Source organism: Pyxicephalus adspersus, chromosome 8 (assembly GCF_032062135.1).
Source record: "Pyxicephalus adspersus chromosome 8, UCB_Pads_2.0, whole genome shotgun sequence".
In the NCBI taxonomy this organism is placed as follows: domain Eukaryota; kingdom Metazoa; phylum Chordata; class Amphibia; order Anura; family Pyxicephalidae; genus Pyxicephalus; species Pyxicephalus adspersus.
The window spans coordinates 72,300,465-72,320,414 of NC_092865.1; the positions used below are offsets into that span (position 1 = coordinate 72,300,465).

General features: G+C 37.9%; 2 protein-coding genes across 3 annotated transcripts in view; one reads left to right on the top strand and one right to left on the bottom strand.

The window, feature by feature from the left end:
* Positions 1-315: 315 nt before the first annotated feature.
* Positions 316-9,292, top strand: C8H22orf23 (chromosome 8 C22orf23 homolog). Its single transcript, XM_072421245.1, has 6 exons — positions 316-400; positions 2,799-2,861; positions 4,486-4,668; positions 5,543-5,668; positions 5,750-5,850; positions 5,967-9,292. The coding sequence occupies exons 1-6, from the start codon at positions 316-318 to the stop codon at positions 6,063-6,065; spliced, it is 657 nt and encodes a 218-aa protein (XP_072277346.1). The 3' UTR covers positions 6,066-9,292.
* Positions 9,293-9,793: 501 nt separating this feature from the next.
* The window catches only part of MICALL1 (MICAL like 1), a 51,975-nt gene continuing 41,818 nt past the window's right edge, over positions 9,794-19,950 (bottom strand). For both annotated transcript variants that reach the window (XM_072421153.1, XM_072421155.1), the window contains exons 13-16: positions 19,450-19,523; positions 16,102-16,216; positions 14,369-14,415; positions 9,794-14,089 (exon numbers count right to left, since the gene is read on the bottom strand). In XM_072421153.1, the coding sequence (XP_072277254.1) occupies positions 13,953-14,089; positions 14,369-14,415; positions 16,102-16,216; positions 19,450-19,523 (373 nt within the window). In that variant the 3' untranslated portion in view covers positions 9,794-13,952. The remainder of the gene's footprint in view (positions 14,090-14,368; positions 14,416-16,101; positions 16,217-19,449; positions 19,524-19,950) is intronic.

Genomic DNA, 19,950 nt, shown 5'->3' on the forward strand with positions numbered 1-19,950 from the left:
TAATTGGTGAACCTTTCATAGACAAGGCGCTCAAGAAGTTTGGAACATACGGGAGTCTAGTGAGAGTTTCTTCAGGTTAGACAGTATGTTATGCTAATGGTATGTTTGAAAGCAGAGGGGTAGATACCAGTAGAAAGGGAGAGGTTGAATAGTTTCGTAAGAGCAGGGGCCAGGGTGGAGGAATGGGCATGGAGTAGATGAAAGTGAATTGGGTCAAGGGGACAGGTAGTAGATGGAGATGAGGAGAGGAGAGAGTAGACTTTATCCAGAGTAACAGGGCTGAGGGAGGCCAGTGATGATTTACAGGCGGAAGGGATGGATATGTTTGGAGGCACCGTGAGCAGACACATCATGTCTGATTTTGACTACTTTATCTCTGAAGTAGGTGGCTATGCCTTGGGTAGAGAAGGAAGATGTGGCGGGAGCAGGGGTGGGGTATAGAAGGGAGTCATTTGTTAAGAAGAGGCTGCGTGGATTGGAAGTTTGAGAGCGTATGACAGCAGAGAAATAATTTTGTTTGGCGACAGTGAGTGCAGTGTTAAAGTGTTGTAGCTTTGCTTTGCAGTCCATAAAGTCAGTGCTGAGGCCAGATGTCCTCCACCTGTGCTCTGCCGCATGAGTAGTTTTTTGTAGACATTTGGTGTGATTGTTGTGCCAAGGTCGGGGGTTAGCAGGACGGGGCAGCAGAAGATGGCAGGGGCAAATTTATCCAGAGCTAAAGAAAGAGTGTGGTTGAACTGAGTGGCAGCTTTATATGGAGATGTGATTTTAGAGATTGTGGAGGTTAGAAAGGTAAGGTAGTTTAAGAATAGATTGTGGTCAAGGTTACGGATATCTTTCTGCCATTGACATGTAATGTGTCTGGCAATGTGTGTGGGGCTGTTTATGTTCTGTGTGAGTCCAAAGGAGGAAGTAATGGAGAGCAGTTTGGCTGAGGAAAGATGGTTGCAACAATAATGTCACCGAGGGTGAGGGAGGGCAGGTCGTGGGAAAGAATATGTGGGAGACAAGAGGCAAAGTTGTCAAAAAATTGGGAAACTGGGCCACAGGGGCGGGTAGACAACAGCAAGAATGAGGGGTTGGGGCGGAAAAGATGGAGTGAATGGACTTCAATGAGGTGAAAATGAGAGATTGTGGGGGAAGAACTCTGCATGTACAGTTAAGGGGGAGAGTTCAGCAGCAGAGGAGAAAGGCCAAGTTTCAATAAGAGCCAGAAAGTTCAGAGATATATATAGTAGAAGGTTGTGGATAGAAGTTAGCTTATTGAAGACAGATCTGGCAATCCATAGACTGCCAGAGAAAGGGGGTAAGAACTCATGGGTAGTATGAATGGAAATGAGGTTGGGAGGGGGGAGTATCTTGGTGAAAAGGTAGGGAAGAGAGAGGTTGTGGGGGGAACTAGGTTTGGGTGAGATGTCACCAGCAAGTAGCAGTAGAGCACAACGGTGCAGCACAGACACATAAAGCAGGTGAGTGAGGGAGCAGGCAGACAAGAGGTTCGCAGACTGGGTAGGAAGAGAGGGTATAGGACCAGCAGAGTCGGTTTGGAGAGAATAATACATTGAAACAGATAATGATGAATCAGTGGAGCGCAGTACACAATATGGCAAAATGAAGTCCATGTGAGCAGTAACTGTAGTATGGGTTGTAGTGATATTTGTAAGTTGAGTTCCAGGTGTAGGATTGTATCCATCAAAGTCAGAGAGGTGGTTTGGTAAAAAGGCAAGTTCAGGATGGTAGCAGCAGAAGATTGTGTTGGAGTCTTGGTGATTGCTTGATGATGAATAATTCCATAGGCCTGTGGTGGAAATTTCAGAGTCTGAGGGTGTATCCAATTCATTTCAAATTCCTGGGTAAATTCCCTGGATTGATTCCCGAAGCACCTAAAATTTGGCACTTGCAATTTGGGTACATGACCAATATCCCATGTGACCATGCCTGATGTTTAAATGGTAGTGCTTTTGGGTCCTCGTATGGATGAACCAATTTTAGGCATCATGGAATTTGGGTGAATAGTTGAACCTGGGTATGGGAGGGGCTAGTAGGGCAATAAATATTAATATGCAGTCAGCTAGATCAAAGGAACAGGTAATACTATGCAAAATTTGTCATTTTAAAAAATCCTTTAGGAGGTACAACAGTGAACCTGTATATCTTTAACTATAGCTATAACTTTAGCTCCAAGATATAATACAACACCTTAAATAGCACACACCATATTTCCACAGTACCTTTTAAATGGCATTTATAGTTAAAGGCCCTAAAGCAGTTATACTTAATCAGTTGGGATGGATAGTTGGTTGTATAGTTGATCTTTTTTTTTGGCTGTATAATGAAACTGGAGGACACGAATAAAGAATACAGATGAATACAGAGTAGGTGGAGTTCTGAGTTCTTGTTTTACAAATTTATCAGTTCACTGATAAAAAAAATCCAGTTAACAGGGCTTAGTAGCTGAGCATCTGAACCCCTTATATTTTTGTAGTCTTTCAGATGCCGAACATGTGTGGTCATTATAAATTATCGGTGGCTGCACTTTGTATCCTGATACCTACTTAGATGACCACCATGTCTTTGGACTCTGTTACATTGTCATCTATATTTCATTAACAAATGCATTTTCAGTGGCACAGTGGTTTATAGCATAGGCATCTTGTATAAGCTCTCTGTGTGGAACTGGTAGCTCCAGTTTTACCATTATAATGTCGATCTGGAACAGACAGTATAGTTAATGTTGAGTCTGATGTTTTTAAACTTTTAGAAAGTGATTTGTCCTGATTTTCAAATTTTTTTTGCAGTGATGATGCAGGAATCCAAGCTGACAAACTACCAGCAACGTCAAATAACAGCACATTTACAAAGTAAGAGTTCTTTAGCCTTTCACTGTATTTCAAATAAAGAGTGTATCTATAAAGCAGTGAATGTGACATTCACTGGGGTACTTTCTAGGTGCCAATGGGTACATTTTCAGTGATTAATTTACCTGCAGTGAGCATCACAATTAATTCTGTAGAAATATACCCCTATTATTAATATTTTTAATTATTACACAGTATTTATATAAAGCCAACATATTACACAGTTCTTTACAAAGTCCATAGTCATGTCACTAGCTGTTCCTCAAAGTAGCTCACAATCTAATGTCCCTACCATAGTTATATGTCTTTATTCCAGTCTAAGGTCAATTTTGAGGGGAAGCCTATTAACCTGATAACATGTTTTTGGGATGTGGGAGGAAACCAGAGTACCCAGAGGAAACCCATGCAAACATGGGGAGAACATACAAACTCAATGCAGATAGTGTCCTGGCCGAGATTCGAACCTTGGACCTAGCACTGCAAAGGCCAGAGTGCTAACCACTAAACCGCCATGCTACCCCTTACCCATGTCTCCGTTAGGGCCCTGATAGGGCTCCAGGAGAAATCAGGGGAGCAGAGCTGATTGTTTCACTCCATGATTGGCTGAGAAAAGGGAAACTCTGATGACGGCTCAAGCATCATCATGGTTTTCCTTTTCTCAGCCATTCAGTACTAGAGGTGAAAGGGGACAAGTCTCCCAATTCAAGTCTAGTGCTGAATTGCTGAGAAAAGGAAAAAGGAATTAACCTCAGTTAAGTGTAAACTACACTTATCTGGAATTAGCTATTCCCCGTGCGTGCCGGATAACTGAGGTTCTACTGTAATAAGTCTCCCAAACTGGGTAATCATGGCTGACTGGTTGACATCACAGAAGGTCTTGGCATAAATCAGGTCATTTCTGCAGGGGCACATGCCCGAGTCTGCCTGGATGTTGCACTGCCCATAGTTAAAACCATGTTTCAGGGTTAAACTTAGGGGTAAGTTAATAGCATAAGTGTTAGGCTGCGGATTACATTTAAGGGTTGGGGTAAATCTGACAATAGATGTTAAAATATGTTTGCACAATGTCTTTTCAACCTACAAAAAATTAGACCATGTCTGTGTCTCTTCAGTTTGTATCCAATCAAACAGGTTCCTGGAGTACCTAAAAAACCTAAAAGAAATTATATAGATGGGCTTTATTGTGTCGTCTTGGTTATCTACCCTATTGATTTTCAGATTGCAGTTAAACCTGACAGAGGTTGTATCTTTCCATATTCTATCCCCAAAATAAAAGTTGGGTTTAGATACACTATATGTAGTTAGGGGCCCATTTTAGACATTAGGTTAAGGGTTAGGGTGTGTTTAAATGTTAGGGACACATAGAGGAACCAAAATATTTTGACTAAAATGTGTGCCAAGTGTGTGTGTGTGTGTGTGTATATATATATATATATATATATATATTTTTTTTTTAGTATATCTGTAACCAATTAAGCAGTTTTCTTTGGAGCTTGTATTTTGTGATGTGTTTTATACCCTTTTCTTTTTCTTTGTAAAGGAATTATATGTTTTATTACCAGGCTTAACAAATGTATGATTTATATCTGCCAAGTTCTTCATTTAATAACAGTTTTATTTTTAATAGATGGGGATACACTGCCAGTGGTATGTCACCCCAGTTCCAGCAGCGGCCAACATACACCTTCAACCTCTGAATCTACTCCAAAGAAAAAAATCATTACAAATGCCAGATCAGGCTTACGTCCAGCAGAGAAATGCCGAGCAGGATCTGCTTATAGCAGAGAGAAATTCCAACCCCAACCAACACGTAAGCACTCGCATGCACAATGTTTTCTCTTATCTGGAATACAATTTCGTAGATAAGGTCTTATATAACATTTTGATCAACTGACTAAAATGATTGTGCTGAGGAACTGTCATTTTTTCATAATTATAGAATGGTTCCTCAGTGAGACTGCTCAAGGCTTCAGTGTAATATTCGCCTGTCTCTGCTCATGTGCACCATCTCTGGAGGGAAGGCAAAAACATTTTCTTTAGATTTGATAGAGAGGGTAAAAGGCTCCAATTTTTTTCCATGTCTGGACAAATGTGGAGATTTTGGTTTACATCTTGTCACAGAAGCACAAGAGGAAGTGGGAGGAGAAACCCTCTTTTAGTTGTCACAAGATCAAGGGTCCCCATTGGATGATTCTCCTAACCTCCTGTGACAATGGTAACATCTTGGATTTTCTTTTACTGAGTTGATTGCAACAATTACCAGGACAAACAGGAAGGTTGAATTTTGCAATCAAGGACACACAAGACAATAAAAAAAAATTTCTAACCATTCCCCATTAAGTACAGAACAAAAAAAGGTTTTAGCTTTGTATACACTTTAGGGGCCGAGGCACATTTTTCCCCAAAGCCCAGCGGACCATAACCAGCAGAACATCTCTGTGCCTTGCTGTCACTAAAGTTTTGCAGGAGGATTCACGTCGGCCAGTGGGGGAATCACTATTAGACCAGTTGAAGGAGTCAAAGAGGATGGGTGTCAGGAGCTCTGGTACACAGTAAAGTTTCTGTAAACTGGCCACCAGACAGGTTCCATATATTGCTAGTTTCTTCACAGGTTAGTTCTTTAGGTATATTTTAGACACCTAAAAGGGTTACTTATTACTGTGTGTAAATTATTTGCTCCACAGGAGACTTAAACAAGGAAAAGAGACGATTGCAAAACATTATGGCCACAGGGAAAGATCTGCCAGACATTCCTAAAGCACCGCCAGAAATAGAGACTGAAACGGAGGAAAAAGACAGATTTGATGAGTGTAAGTTAAATAAACATATGTTAAAAGAAATTAGGGTGATGTTCCAGTATTAGAACTTGCTATCTGTTTTTTTCCTTTTAGTGGTGGCAGAAATCCAAGAGAGATGGGATTTCCTAAATGAGATGGAAGCTTTGGGTCAGGGAAGAAAATATTACAACATTATTAACACAGAAATTTCACAGGTAATATTTATAGGACCAATGTCAGAGATATTATAGTGTAATACGTATTGCTGCTTTTTGGAAATTAACATGGAAAACCAAAATAGAAAGTCATAAAAATGTTGTGTCCCCTGTAGAAACTGCGAGAGATGGAAATTATTGACAAACATAAATGTACTGAACTCAAAGAAGCACTGCAGAAGTCAGAAAACAAGAAAGCTGCTCTATCACAGTAATGAAAATTAAAAACCATTTCATGTCCCCTGTTGACTTCTACAGATATCCTAAGGGTTCTTCCAAAGTTTGCAGAATTTCTGTATGGTAACTGGTAACTGGTAAATTTCCCTGTCCTTTTTAAATAGTGGATACTATAATGGTTGGTCTATAGTTTGCATATGTCTGTGTAAATCTGTATGTAATGTTGACAAGGCATTTGAGGCTTTTTTTCTGCCAAGTTTTCCTTTGTAATCATCTGCTTCTTGCTAATTGAGTCACTGTAGGCAATTTCTGGTTTAGATTACAAACCTATGTTTTTTTAGATTAATTGCACTGTGGAAGCAATTAGTTTTTTCTGGATATAAACAGGGCTGACTACAGCATCCACACAATTTTTTTAGATAACAAAAAGCTAACTACACAGGTTTCAAGCTACCCATTGTATTCAAAAGTAAAGATATACTTTTGTAATGAAATAAAAACAAAGGACAAACTGGAGACTTCTCACAGAACACCATTTGAGAAACCCTGGAATAGAAACTCTTTTGTTGTATTTTGGGAAAACTAAAGGACACAAATTGGTATTGAAGCCAATCTTATTGGTTTATCATTTTGGATTAGTGACATTTTTTTGGCTAATTGCAGTGTGGAAGCAATTCACTGAGGAAGATCTATGCACAAGTATGGCAAAATATTAATGAATAAAATATAGTTTAGGTTACATAATTTACAAAAGAAGTGCACATTTTCTACATTTCTTAGTTCATTACTCTTGAGCACCAAAAAATTATTCTCAAAATAATAGGATTTTTTTTTACTCACCATAAAAATAGGACATTTTTTTGTGCACTCACCACAAAATTTGTCTCTGTGTTTACTGGAGGACACAGCTAGTACTTAAAACATTCACTACTGGATTCTATCACTGCATGCAGGAGTAGAACGATAGGTACACAAAACCAAAAAGAAGCCTAGAAAGTGGACTCTCTGGGCTCATTTTTCTTCACCTGACTGTAAGCTTTATTTAGGTGTCATAACAGTGTAACAATAACATCAGTAATGCCTAGACCATCACTACCATCACAAATGTATTTTAGGCCTGGATTACTTCCTCCACCAGCCCCTTCTATTGTAAACCAGTTTTACCCATTCTGCTGAGACTAGGAGAACTGAACACACCAAGTAATCCACAACCGTATAATACGAAGAGGCTACTAACTCCACCTTCTGATTAATAGGGTGCTTTAAAGAAAGCATGTCTTTTATTGGAATGACCTTCACCCTATTAAGGCAGAATATCAGTAAGTCCCCCACAGGTGGGGATGCCCATTTCTTGGAAAACCCCTTGGTAAATCTGCATACAGAAGCGTGAGGCAACCACAAAGGCACAAAATGACCTCTCCAGCTTCTTATAAATTAAATCATCTAAGAAGTGGTGGTAAAGATGCACATTGGCTGAATGTTTTCAATTGCGCTATAGGCTCCTCAGTGCTTAAGCATGATGAATCCTCCAGCCTAAGGGTCTCCTAAAATGTCCTAAGAAAAGACACTCAGAGACCTTTTATCACTATTATCTTGAAAGGCAGTCCTGGCATCTGCTTTCTCCCCAGACAGACTGTGCCATTTGCTTGAGACCACTCAACTTCAAGGAAGTGGGCACTTCTTGCTTGGCTGAGGTTGCACACAAGCCTGGAAAAAAACCCACCTTGTATGGTGGCTGAAGATGAACCCCCGATGGTGGAATAGGGAATTACAAGAAGGCTAATGCCACAGAAGCAGTTTGCAAGAAATACACGCCTGTGCCCCTGCAACCCCTTGCATCACTGCATTGTACTAGGAATAAAAAAAACTAAGTCTGTGAAATGTGCATCCCTGGAGACCTGTTCCCCCAATCTCTGAAATAACCGACGTTCAACAACAGCTCACTATGGTACAGAACAGTGAAAAGTCATGGTCCCTAAAGAGTCGATAAGACTGAAGACTGATAAGTGCAGCTGTGCAGCTGATAAAACTGAAGACTGACAACTCAGTAAACAGCTGGTGAATAGGCAACTAATGCAAGTGCGGCTGATAGTATAATTACACTAAGCTAAATGCAGTACCTCCTGTGGTCTATTTGAAACAGAGACTCCTCTTTAAGACCGTGACTGGAAGAAGCATTGAGCAACCACCAACAGGAATCAGAAGCACACACAGAAACATGGCTGCACCAGCACTATGTTATGATGTGACTTTGTTTTGAAAGTTCCCCAAGCTAAAATGTTCACTTGGGAACATCCTTCCTTGCACATTGAATATTTACCAAGCCACAAATGGCCGGCACACAGAGTATAAAAGCAACCTGGTACCTTACAAACCCAGGAGACAGACACCTGATGTTGAAAGACCCAAAACATGCTTACTACTCTGGTGCTTTGTGAGGTCCTCCACTGACCAGAAACAGAATCTGTCTCTGGAGTCATAGAAGAAAGATATACTCAGATAGCCTGGTCTACATACATAGTAAAAAAGTGGCCACCTCCTTATGATGAACTGGTTTAGAGCAAAGAGAAAGAATACCATTTTACTATGTACCTTTACTGAACATAAAATACAGTCAAAGCCTTTGGCAAAAAGAAGGCTGTTTTGCCTACTATGTGGGCAAAACAAAACACCAATTCTCATGCATATGATATATGACCACACAAATGCAATAATGATATACTTACTACACCTATAGCTAGACATATAGGTTTCTAATGTATATGGTATGTACATGGTATGTTATTACAATTGGCATATATATGAAAGTTTTTCTTTTTCATGTTTTTTTTGTGGGGGGGGGGATCCTTAAAGTCCTGTGTTCCACATTTTTTTCCTAAATGTAGCTTAAGTAATTATGTTTTGTATATTTATGTCTTATATTTAAGTTTTCCCTAGTAGTTGAAGTTGATGGACTTTTGTCTTTTTTTTAACCTAACCTACTATGTAATTATATTTTTTGTATGTTATATTTACCTTTACTATATTCTATCACCTTCCTTTGAGGCTAATCCTGCTTTTTTCAGATTTGTAACATTTTGGATCAACAGGGAACCTGTTTTGAGATGCTAGTTTTGTATCATTGGCATTCCTATAAAATACCCGGGGTGTGTCTTTGTAGAAGTATTTTGCATGTTCCCTGCCTATTTTAGATTTCATCTTTCATTCTTCTAAGGAATTTACATGCAAAAGGTGTTGAGAATATAAGTAAAGGCTTGGGAAGCTACCCTGCTTGGAGAGAAATATTTATTAATAATATATTTATGCAGTGTTTTTTTATTTTTGAGCAATAAAAGTAACTACATTTTTAAGAGATTTATTTTTTTAAACCAGACTGCGAAGAAGGTCCTGGAAAAACTGCTTTCATTGAGAGCATTTGTGTAATGTGATCAGGGCTGATAATACTTTTTAAGATGATGAATGGTTACATGTAAATGCAAAACTGGTGTTAATTAAAATGGACAACCTTTTCAGCTGATTGCCACTTTTGCAAATGGACAAACTTAACCACCTGAGCGTTACACTTTTAGTGTAGGCGAAAAAATACGGGCTTAACCAAAAGAGCAAAAATATTTAGTGCGAGAAATTACGGGCTTAGCGGTTAGGGGGTTAAAAATAGCAATATTTGTTTATAAACAATGGAATTTTTCCAGAGAAAACACTGCTTACCCCTCTATATCCCGATATGCCGTGAACATTACCTCAGAAATTGGAAATATACACAAAATCAGTATATTGATGGTTTATTTTTATTACAGCTTTTTTTCTTTCCATACAGTGCAATAATTTAATTATTATAAAAATTCACACAAAATAGGCAGCTACAGAGCAATAACAGTGTAACCTTGGTAAGTGCCAGGCTGGTGTTTTAAGACACTGGCAATGGTAGACAATACAAATGATTATTAGATTCTAGAAAATCAAGCATCTTCGGCTCTTACAAAGTGACTTCAAAGCTTAACAGAAACAGATTAACAGAAAAGCAACTGACTTATACTAAATATACCAAAGACACTGAATCTTTACTGTTCATGAAAGTCAATGGTATAAGAATGTAACAGATTTATAACACCACATATGTTTGGCATATTTTATTTGAGTATCCCTAGGTCAATGTAACTTCTATTGTAATTTCCAATGTGTTCTTCATTATGACGAATGCAGCAGAAATTATCAACTACCAAGGCAGAAGAAAAGTGTAAAAATTTAAAGAGACCCTGTCAACAACTATTTGTAAAGCTTACTTTTAGTGTTTTTGTTTTCCTTTCCATTAATATTTTTACTTTTATTTACTTGCAATGTGCCTTTGAACTTCATTCATTTTGACTATTACGGAGAACCAATTGCCAGTGCTCATTCCCTTTTTGTAGAGAACTCTCCACTTCTGAAAGTGTTAAAAAATACTCTGTGTGCTGGTCTAGCTTCTCTGTACCTCCCCTCCCTACATATTTTTTAACATAGCTACCAGTAGAGGAGTACTAAACATATCCAAGATGGCCACACCAAGGAACAGTCTCAGGGATTTTGGATGGCAAGGCAGGCTTTTCCAGGTAAATAACATGCAAAAAAAATATTGATATGTTGCAATTCGTTTTCCGATAATGGGTCTCTCTGGCTAAATTAGCAGAGATAACATTTAAATAGATGTAAGGCTGGAAAGTGATTTTGCTCACAAGCAACCATCAGTTTTAACTGAAATAACCTTTAAAAAGCCACAACATGATCATTTTTTTCTTAAAAAATGTACAAATGTCTTCTGTGGAGTGCTAAAAAAAAAAGTTGGGGAGGATGGGGCACCAGGGACCTGTGAAAACAAGTGCAATAAAAGCATAAAAGCTCAAACAGAAGCACAAGACCCTACATCATTTTGTTTTTATTAACCATCATACAAAATGTTTGCAGATCTTCAATAGTTCAGGGGAAGAAGAGTTAGTTTCTTAGTTAGTACTTCTAAGATTAGAGCTACGCAGTAGATTTCTAGTAGCTATGGCTAAAAGCACTAAAGCTTGATTGCCTACCAGATGTAACAAAACACTCCCTATTGTAAAACCTGATAGCAAGTAGCAGCAATTTATATTTATTGATTGCACGTTGCTTAACTATGAAGGATTTATTGGTAAGTAATCGGTTTCAAATCTTGAGAGACAATTTTAAAGGCACAACTAAATTACTGAAAATCCTGTGAAGCTCTAGCCTAGTGATGGAGATCCCCAACCTGCTGGCTCCACGTGGGACGCCACTCACTGGATGGATGGCTTTTGTATTAGGTGGAAGCATTATAGAATTGTGCATAGAATGTTCTCCTACAAAGAAGTATACAAAAACTGGCTAGAAGTTAAGAAAGCACAAAGTTTCATCAAAACTCACAACTGTCTTGTCTTGGAACCAAACCAATTTTTAGTTTAAATGTAATTTTGTCTTCTCCACAAACAGTGACATTAGCTATTTTTAACATTTAACGATTGTTTAAAAATTACAACCAACATAAAAAATAATATCATGGCTAGAAGAATAAGGCCACAAAGAAAGGGCGTTTTTCACATGCTGTTCTGCATATTTAAAGCAAGTCATAAATACAATTAATTTTTATCAAACAATTATCAAGCAATAAATGCCAAAATCCTAAAGTAAGGCAGCCTGAAGAATAAATCTCTTAGCGGTGTTCCTGGACAATGATGTTAAGATTTTGTAACCTGTCCTTTAAACTTCATCACACCTGATTGGTAGTGATCTACAGCAGACTCATGACACAGTAAGTCCTTCAGAACACTTCGTCTGAAGGGAAGGGGATTATGCTAGTTTATGACAACCCTTTCCACAGCTTGGCTTTTTACAAAGAAAATGTTTCAGCAAAGTACTGTGAAAACACAGCTGAGAATGGATTTTACTTGACACTTGGGAACATTTGTTAAGCTTTTATTTACCAATATTGAAATGATAAGGGTTTAGATTCTTTGTTAAAAGCTTAATGTATGACTACTAAGAGCATTTTTAACAAAAATGCTCTTTTTTCACTTTAGATTAATCAAGAAACGCCTACACGTGAGTGGCGGCTCTGCTCCAAAGAGGCAGTGCAGTATCTTTGCTACACCATCCCAAGAAGCTGTATTAGGGGAACTTCATTACCAGATTAACAAGTATTTGTGGGAATTTGCAGGAGGATTAGGACATCTTTAACTACAGTACATCTAACTAGGTGCTGCAGCATTTTCTTTCTAACATTTTTCTACATTAAATCTCCTCTAGGATGTCTATTACAACTTTTGGTAAGCAGTTGTTGTTAGTCTGCAGGCAAGAAACTAGTAGCAAAAAACAACTTACTAGTCTTGCTTAAATTTGGTAATTTTGGATAGAGCAGGAAACTTTAAACAACCTGTGAGGATTTTACTACACACCAGGAATCTGATAGAGAGATTTCTTTTCATTTCCTGTCACAGATTTACAAGACAGGAAGCCACTTTAGCATCAGGACACAGCTAGAGCAATGCATCATTGATAAGTTCCTTCCAATTCTCTGCTAAAGCAAAGATTTTTTTTCTTTCTGAATTGCCATTTGAGATTTCCTTTCATTTCCCATCTGCGGAGACCATTGTCCCTGGGACAGTAAGGGAAAAATATAGAAGTGAAAATCTGACAGTGACTGGACCTACACTTTTTATATGAGAATTTACATCTTAGGTGGAAAGACCTGCGAGTTACAAAAAGCAACAACTAAATTATTATATATTTTCTTTTGTATTATCTTGCCTGAAGTAGGGTAAAAGAATGTGATATTTATCTGACGAACATGGACAAGAAATGTAAGGAATGTTACTCTACAACTACGTTCTGAAGAGGAAATGAATTACAGTCTGTACCGACTAAACTGTCTTTAAAAACTAATAGAAATATTCATGGCAATATTAGAAATATTACTGCTAAATTTATGAAGCAAAATTTTAATTCAAAAGTATTTTTCACTTGGAAAATAGGAAAGAAGTTGGGGGGGGGGCTGGAGCAATAAACTAAAATGTGGTCCAGACTGAAGATTCGTGGACAAGGAAAGGTTAAATCATTTGCAGCAGATTCTTCAGAATAGACAATAGACAACATAGTTTTCCATTGACCTTCTGTGGGATTTCTGAAAAAAAAAAAGTCAGCTCTGTAATGGAAAACAGGGTTCTCCACAATTAACCCCTAATCTCTAATATAAATTATGAAAATCTGTGAAACATTTTTCAAGTAGGAAAACAAAAATTGTGAATGAGATATTGGTTAGCAACTAAGCACACAATTTGGACTTTACAGTTTTTAGGTATAGGCTGGTGCACGCAGGGACAATTTATAAATGTTTACACATTAGATTCCTACATTTTCTAATTGGATCTAATTGTGTGAATTATGGGTTAAAGTTGTGTGAACCTTGTGTAAAAATATTTTTAAATAGAATCTATAGTCTGCAATATTCTGACGGGAAGAAGGAAGAAAGATCGAATGCGTGGCATGCTATAATAATTGTATAAAATGTTGTTACTAGCATCACTAGCCACAGCTGTATGCTATACGTGAGAGACATAAAAAAGTTGAAAACATAACATTACAGATCCACTAGTGCTTAATCTGTGTTGGTCTAGTAGAATGAATGGAGCTTTTATTTACTAACCTACTGATTTTGTGAGCCATAAAACCAACTGTGTTTCACACAAAACATATGAACAAGGTTACCTGGGTGCATTTTTACTTTAGAACCTTACTTGTCTCCCACTTTTTAGGATTGCAGTTTGTGTCATATCAGGAGTCTTCCATTATTTGTGTCAGGAGACTGTTAGCTTAGTCGGAACTAAAAGGGAAGTCCCAGCAAAGATGTGGTCCAATCTGCTCTTCTTTCCTTCCTTTTAATTTCAGATCTACCTCTTAGCCCCTTCTCGTTTCTCTTTTTTGTCCTTTGGGCTCTTAGATTTTGCAGCTTTAGGAGAAAGTAATTTAAGGACTTTCATTGGTTTAAGTTTTCCTTTTTTTTTCTTTTGAGGATCTGCATGAAAATCTGAAAGAATTAAACAAGAAAAATGAATGATGAAAATGAGACATGAAAGGTGAAAGTAAAATCAAAAAGGAGATAGTGAATGCATAGTGATTATATACTTAATATTTTGGTTAAGCTTGAAAAAAAATATAAAAGCAATTTTTCTTTTTTATGACACATTCTGTGTATTTATATTATAAATGCCTAAATTGGTTATATAAAAAACAGAAAAATATGCCTAAAAAATGCATGCTAATACAAAACCTCTACAAATCATTCATCAGTTACTTCATTTCTTACCTTTCCTTAGGATCATGGCTTCTATTAATTTATCTTCTTCTTCCTCCCTATAGAAAGTAAAGTAAAGGTGGTGGATACGTAAGCGAGTTTATATAAGTTTTCTTTATTTGCTTACTGGCTTTTAACTGCTTTATTTCTTACTGGCTTTTAACAAGACTCCTAATGTTTGCTTTGAAAACAAAAACCCTGCCCGTAAACATACAGCATTAGTGTCTTGCAAAAAAGCAAGTACCTCAAATGTATTTAGGTTTTTTACATAATGATAAATCAGGCAAAACAAGAATACTTAATCAGCAGCAAATAGTGTGCATATATTAGGCGGTTTTGAGTTGTGTTGCTACTTTGTGCACCTAAAAGTTTAGGGCACCTGATATTCTAGGTAATAATTGATATTGCAGTATGTGTATCCCATTCCTGTCTTTTTTATTCTTTGAAGGTACAGTGCTACACATTACTAATGAAAGGTTGTTCTATCTGTTGTTAGGAATTCTTATTTAGGGATTAGTAAATATTGAGAGGTTTGTAAGGTGACCAGTTTTCTTACTGTTCTCTTTGCATCTTTTGAGAGGCAATGATGAGCTCATTATACCTGTGCATCCTGAGTAAAAGTAGTAGCAGTAGCACTATAATTATATATATATATGCTGTGGAGTGTCTGTGCCCAATTAGGATCAAGTTAATGTGGTATATTGTCCTGCCCAGATTTTCTTCCTGCCTTGTTTTGAAACTTACACAGCATTAAACTGTTTTCTGGACCTGTGTTGCTGCCTATTTGGGTACTAGAACAGATATAGAAAACAACACTACTATATCCTACCTGCTCTGAATAACTTCATACCTTTCCACTCCTATTAATAAATCTGTTAACCTAACTGTCCGTTGATTCTGCTGGCTTCATTGTGTGAAGGATAATTGAAGCTACTATGTTGAGATCATGGGGACTAAGAAGAAAAACAGCACAACACTAGGACATGAAAGTGAAAAACTTCTCACTATGAAGTGAAAAAGTAAACAAAAGTAGACACCTAACATGGGGAATTAATACATTTTAGTTGTTGCCTGAAAAATGGACTTGGGCATAAGTTTAAAGTATGAGGTTCCTGATGAAAATGGACAAAAAGACCACTAAACTAAAAATAGTCCGCATGACTTAATAGTGTATATGTCAAACTTTGTAACATAACTACAAAAATTCAATAAAAAGGCTTTGATAATGTTTGTAAACACCAGAGCTGTGTCAGTACACTTTTACTGTTTCCAGGTACACTATAATAGCTTGCCTCTGACTCCACAGATATGGTAAAAACACAAATGGAAGACTGGCTCCCTTTTTCTTTACTCTTGACTGCTTTTTTAGAACTCTTTATATGACACAATGCTCACTTAGCAATTTAGCACACATATTTACCAACACATTAATATTAACTTCACTAAGTTCAAAAACACAGTAACCAAAATGCCAACACTCAGAAGATAGGAGTACTTTCAGTAGGACCCTAAAGGGTAATACTGGGTTATTAAAACCTGCCTAGAGAAAGTATAGAGGCTACTGCTGGTGTTAGGAGTTCTGAGTTCACTCTGATTGTAATCTGTATACTTGTTCCAAGTGAGTGTTTCAAAGTGCCAAAGGCAAAGACAACCAGGTAAAACAGCATATTTAGGTGCTTCATGGTAACAAGCAGGTTTCATTAACTACGGGTTACAGATTTCCTAACTATTTCGCAGTAGTGTACCTATGCTTGTCTTCATCCAGGCACTTGACTATTGCATTTCTCTGCTCAATGAGTGTTACCAGCTCTTGCATTAGGACCTGCTCTCTCTCCTTATCCTCTTCCAGCCAGTCTTTCTCTGTGGAGAAATTAAATTCGCAAGTAAAATAAAAAACTCACACTGGTACCTTTATTGTATTTTCCAAAGTTACACTCCTATGTCTGAAAAATAATATTTTCATAATTTTTCAAGCTTAACTACAAAGCCCAATTGCAAAGACTTGCAGCTTCTCGAGCGATCTGCCCAACTGTATAATTGTTTTAAAGATTTCCCCAATGACATTAGCAAAGCCAACACACAATCCTGACATATACAGTAAAAATAGGAGAGAGGTGATAACTGATAGAGGAGCATTACTGGAGTTCACAACAGGTAACTATTTTTCTATACATGAAGTATCTTTAACACTTAAAAATGCAGCAATAGTTTCTAGTCCAGTGATGGCGAGCCTATGGCACTTGTGCCAGAGGGGGCACTCAGAGGCCTCTCTCTCTCTCTCTCTCTCTCTAGCCTAGAAGCTTTTAGGAGGGGATTGAACAAATTTCTGGAGGAAAAGTCCATCACGGGTTACTAGCCCTGATGGGTTTGTGCTACCTCCTTATTATAGGTATGGGCCACAGTGAGATACAGGACTAGATGGGCCTTTGGCCTGATCCAGCGGTCTCTTCTTTTGTTCTTACCAGGTTATCAGTCTTATCAGGTTGGTGCTAATTGCTGGTGTCAGGTTATGGATTGGTTCTGTCATAGAGAGTGATTGCTGTACATTGCATGAAGGACATGCACACTTATTGACATCTGTTCAGTGCATCCAGTAAAAGGTTACAATATCATTCTATAGTAGCAGGTTGCATTTACCTGATATCACATGACCCGTGTAATGCTCCGTGTGCTGGGATAGGTTGGTGTGCAGGCTTTAGCTCTCTATGGCCTGTGTGTGCACTATATGAGAGGACAGGACAGACATGTCCCTGCTAATGGGAAGATTAGAGCTAGTATGGATGATAGAGGTCTGCATGCCTCCAGTGTATGGGAAATGTGCGCTACACCTCCAGGCCATTGTATTTATGCAAATTCCCCAAGAAGTAGGTCCAATACATGTAAAATGGAGGTGAATCAAAAGTAAGAAATGCCTTTTTCGGAACAGGCCAATAGCTGGTGGTCAGTGGAACATTGCTGGTGGACAGAAAATTCAAAAGGAACCCCGGCTAAGAATCACTGTTTTTGGTTTAAGAATAGATTTGTATTGGGTGCTTCATTTTCTTTTTTTTTAATTTTGTGTTTTTTTTAGACTCCAAGTCTTGAACACCCAAAAATTAGTATAGCAAAAAAAGCATAAACCAGGAGGCCTGGACAGTCATTTGGAGTGATTAAACGCAATGGGAAAGCATTATGTATTCTGTGTAGTGACAGTGTTGCATATCAAGTGTCAGACCACACTTTACCACCAACCACAAAGTGTTGTCAAACTTGGTGAAACTGAAAGAAAAGAGTTTCTTGAAGGGAAATTGAGGAAATGTAATTCTAACAATCTTTCTAAAACAAATCATCTGACAGCTGCCAGTTTTCAAATTTCAATGTACATAACAAAACATGGTAAGCCCCTCTCTGATCAGGGTATTAAAAAAATGGCCATGCTGTCTGGGATTAATTCCCTTTTTCACGATTTCTTAAACAGGATAAAATTTTTCAACGCATCTCTGAGATGCCAATTAGCAGAAATACTGTTAAAGATCGAGTCCAGCGCATGGTAAGTGATGTTAGTCAGCAGCTCACCACTGACTTACAGAAGGCAGCCTATTACTCCATGTGCTTGAAAGAAAGCACAGATATAAATATTCATGCAAGGCTAGCAGTAATTCTGTGTTATGGTGTCGGTGACATCATGAGAGAAGAGCTGGTGAAACTGGCATCTTTGCGTGAAAGAACACAAGGAATAGCTATCTACAAATGATGTGATGGAGGCTTTTTTGTCACAAGACATAAGGCCAGAAAAAGTGGTTTCAATTATTAGTGATGGGGCACCTTCTGATTTCATACAGTTCTTTGTTAAAGAAACAAAACATCAAGTCATTTAGGTCTGTTGTATTATACATTAGGACGCTCTTTGGGCCAGGGAAAGCAGCAAAAAATTTGATGATGTCCTCAAAGATGTCACAAAAATGGTGCAAAATGGCTCGTGCCCTGAATTTTCAACAGTTTCAAGCACTTCTGGAAGAGGTTCAGGCTCAGTATAATTGTTTACTTATGTTCAGTGGCTGAGCAGCGAACAAGTCCTGGAGGGATTTGTAGCCTGCTTCGATGAAATTAGGCTGTTGAAAAAGGGTCGGAATATCCACAGCTCACTGATATGGCCTAGCTTACCAACCTCATGTTTTTACAGATTTTACACTACACTTCAATGTACTGAACAAACAACTACAAGGTGTAGGGAAAACAGCAAAAAGGATGTTTTGTGATATCAAAACATTCAAGAGAAAACTGCAGGTTTTTGAAAGGGACATTAAAAGTGGCCTTCTCAAATATTTTCTAAATCTAAAAATGCATTTAAAAAATTCTACATTTGCAGAAAAACCTACAAGCCATCAGTGAATCTACAAGGAATTTTCTAGCATTGTAGCAGCTGCAAAGGTGAATATTAGTAACAGATTTTTACAGTTCTGTAAGATGGAGACAACCGTTGTGTGAAACACTAGAGAAGATAGAAAGGATGACAAATGACAGCAGTTAGTTCTGAAAATGAAAACCTTAAAGTGTAGAATCCTTTGCCAAATAATTTTATATCAATAAAAGCACTTGAGATTGCTTTCCTTACTTTGTTTGGATCATCTTATGCATGACCAGCTGTTTTCAGCTTTGAATTATATCAAATCTGACACCAGAAACAGACTGATGACCTGAGTGCTGCATGTGTTGCTCTGAAACTTACAAAGTATGAGCCAAGGTAAGACAAATTATCAGCATACATACAAAAGGCAAAAATTCATTCTCATCTTAAAAAGCACGCCAAATGCAAACTTTTAACTTTCAAAAAAATATTGTTTGTATCATTGAATGCTCTGTTATTGTGTTTTTACTTTAAGGACAAAAGATGTTAATGTATGAGTTGTTTTGTCTAAACAAAAACCTCAGTATACGGGTTAAATTGCTGTGTTGGAACTTTACAATGAATAAGTGGGTTATAGGTTGCAGTTTGGGCACTAAAAGGTCTTCAAAAGGTTCGCCATCACTGTTCTAGGAGCTTTACCTAGTTACAATGAAACAACCAATCGAGAAATTGAGCTTTAAACATATATACATTATCCCATACATACCAGGCTTATTGAGGAGACAACGGAGCTCATATTCTACGTCTGCTTGACGCTGCTCTAGGTCTTGCTGTTTGGTCCTAAATAAAAAAAAAAAAGATATACAATAATAAAAAATGTAAAGCATTACTGGCTAAAGTTTCCTGTAACTTTCTTGCTGACTTGATTTGTAAAGTAGCCTTCCTTGTCCCATATGTTATGTTACAATGTTTTGTTATGTTTCAGTAATTCATGATTAACCACCTAGCCGTTATGCCCGACCTTGGTACGGGCAAAAAAAAATGGCTAGGATGGTTAAGCCCGTATTTTTGTCACAGCCTTACCTCCATGTGCACATCCAGCGTCGTTTTCCTATTCCAGCGTCGTCCTCCGTCCATCGCCGTCCAGCGTCGGGTGCCAGCGGGACCGGTAAGATACCGGCCGGCGGAACACAAGATGCCGGCCGGCATCTTACCTGGTCCCGCTGATCGTCCACGTCCTCCTCGTTCCAGCGCCGGATGATCTCTG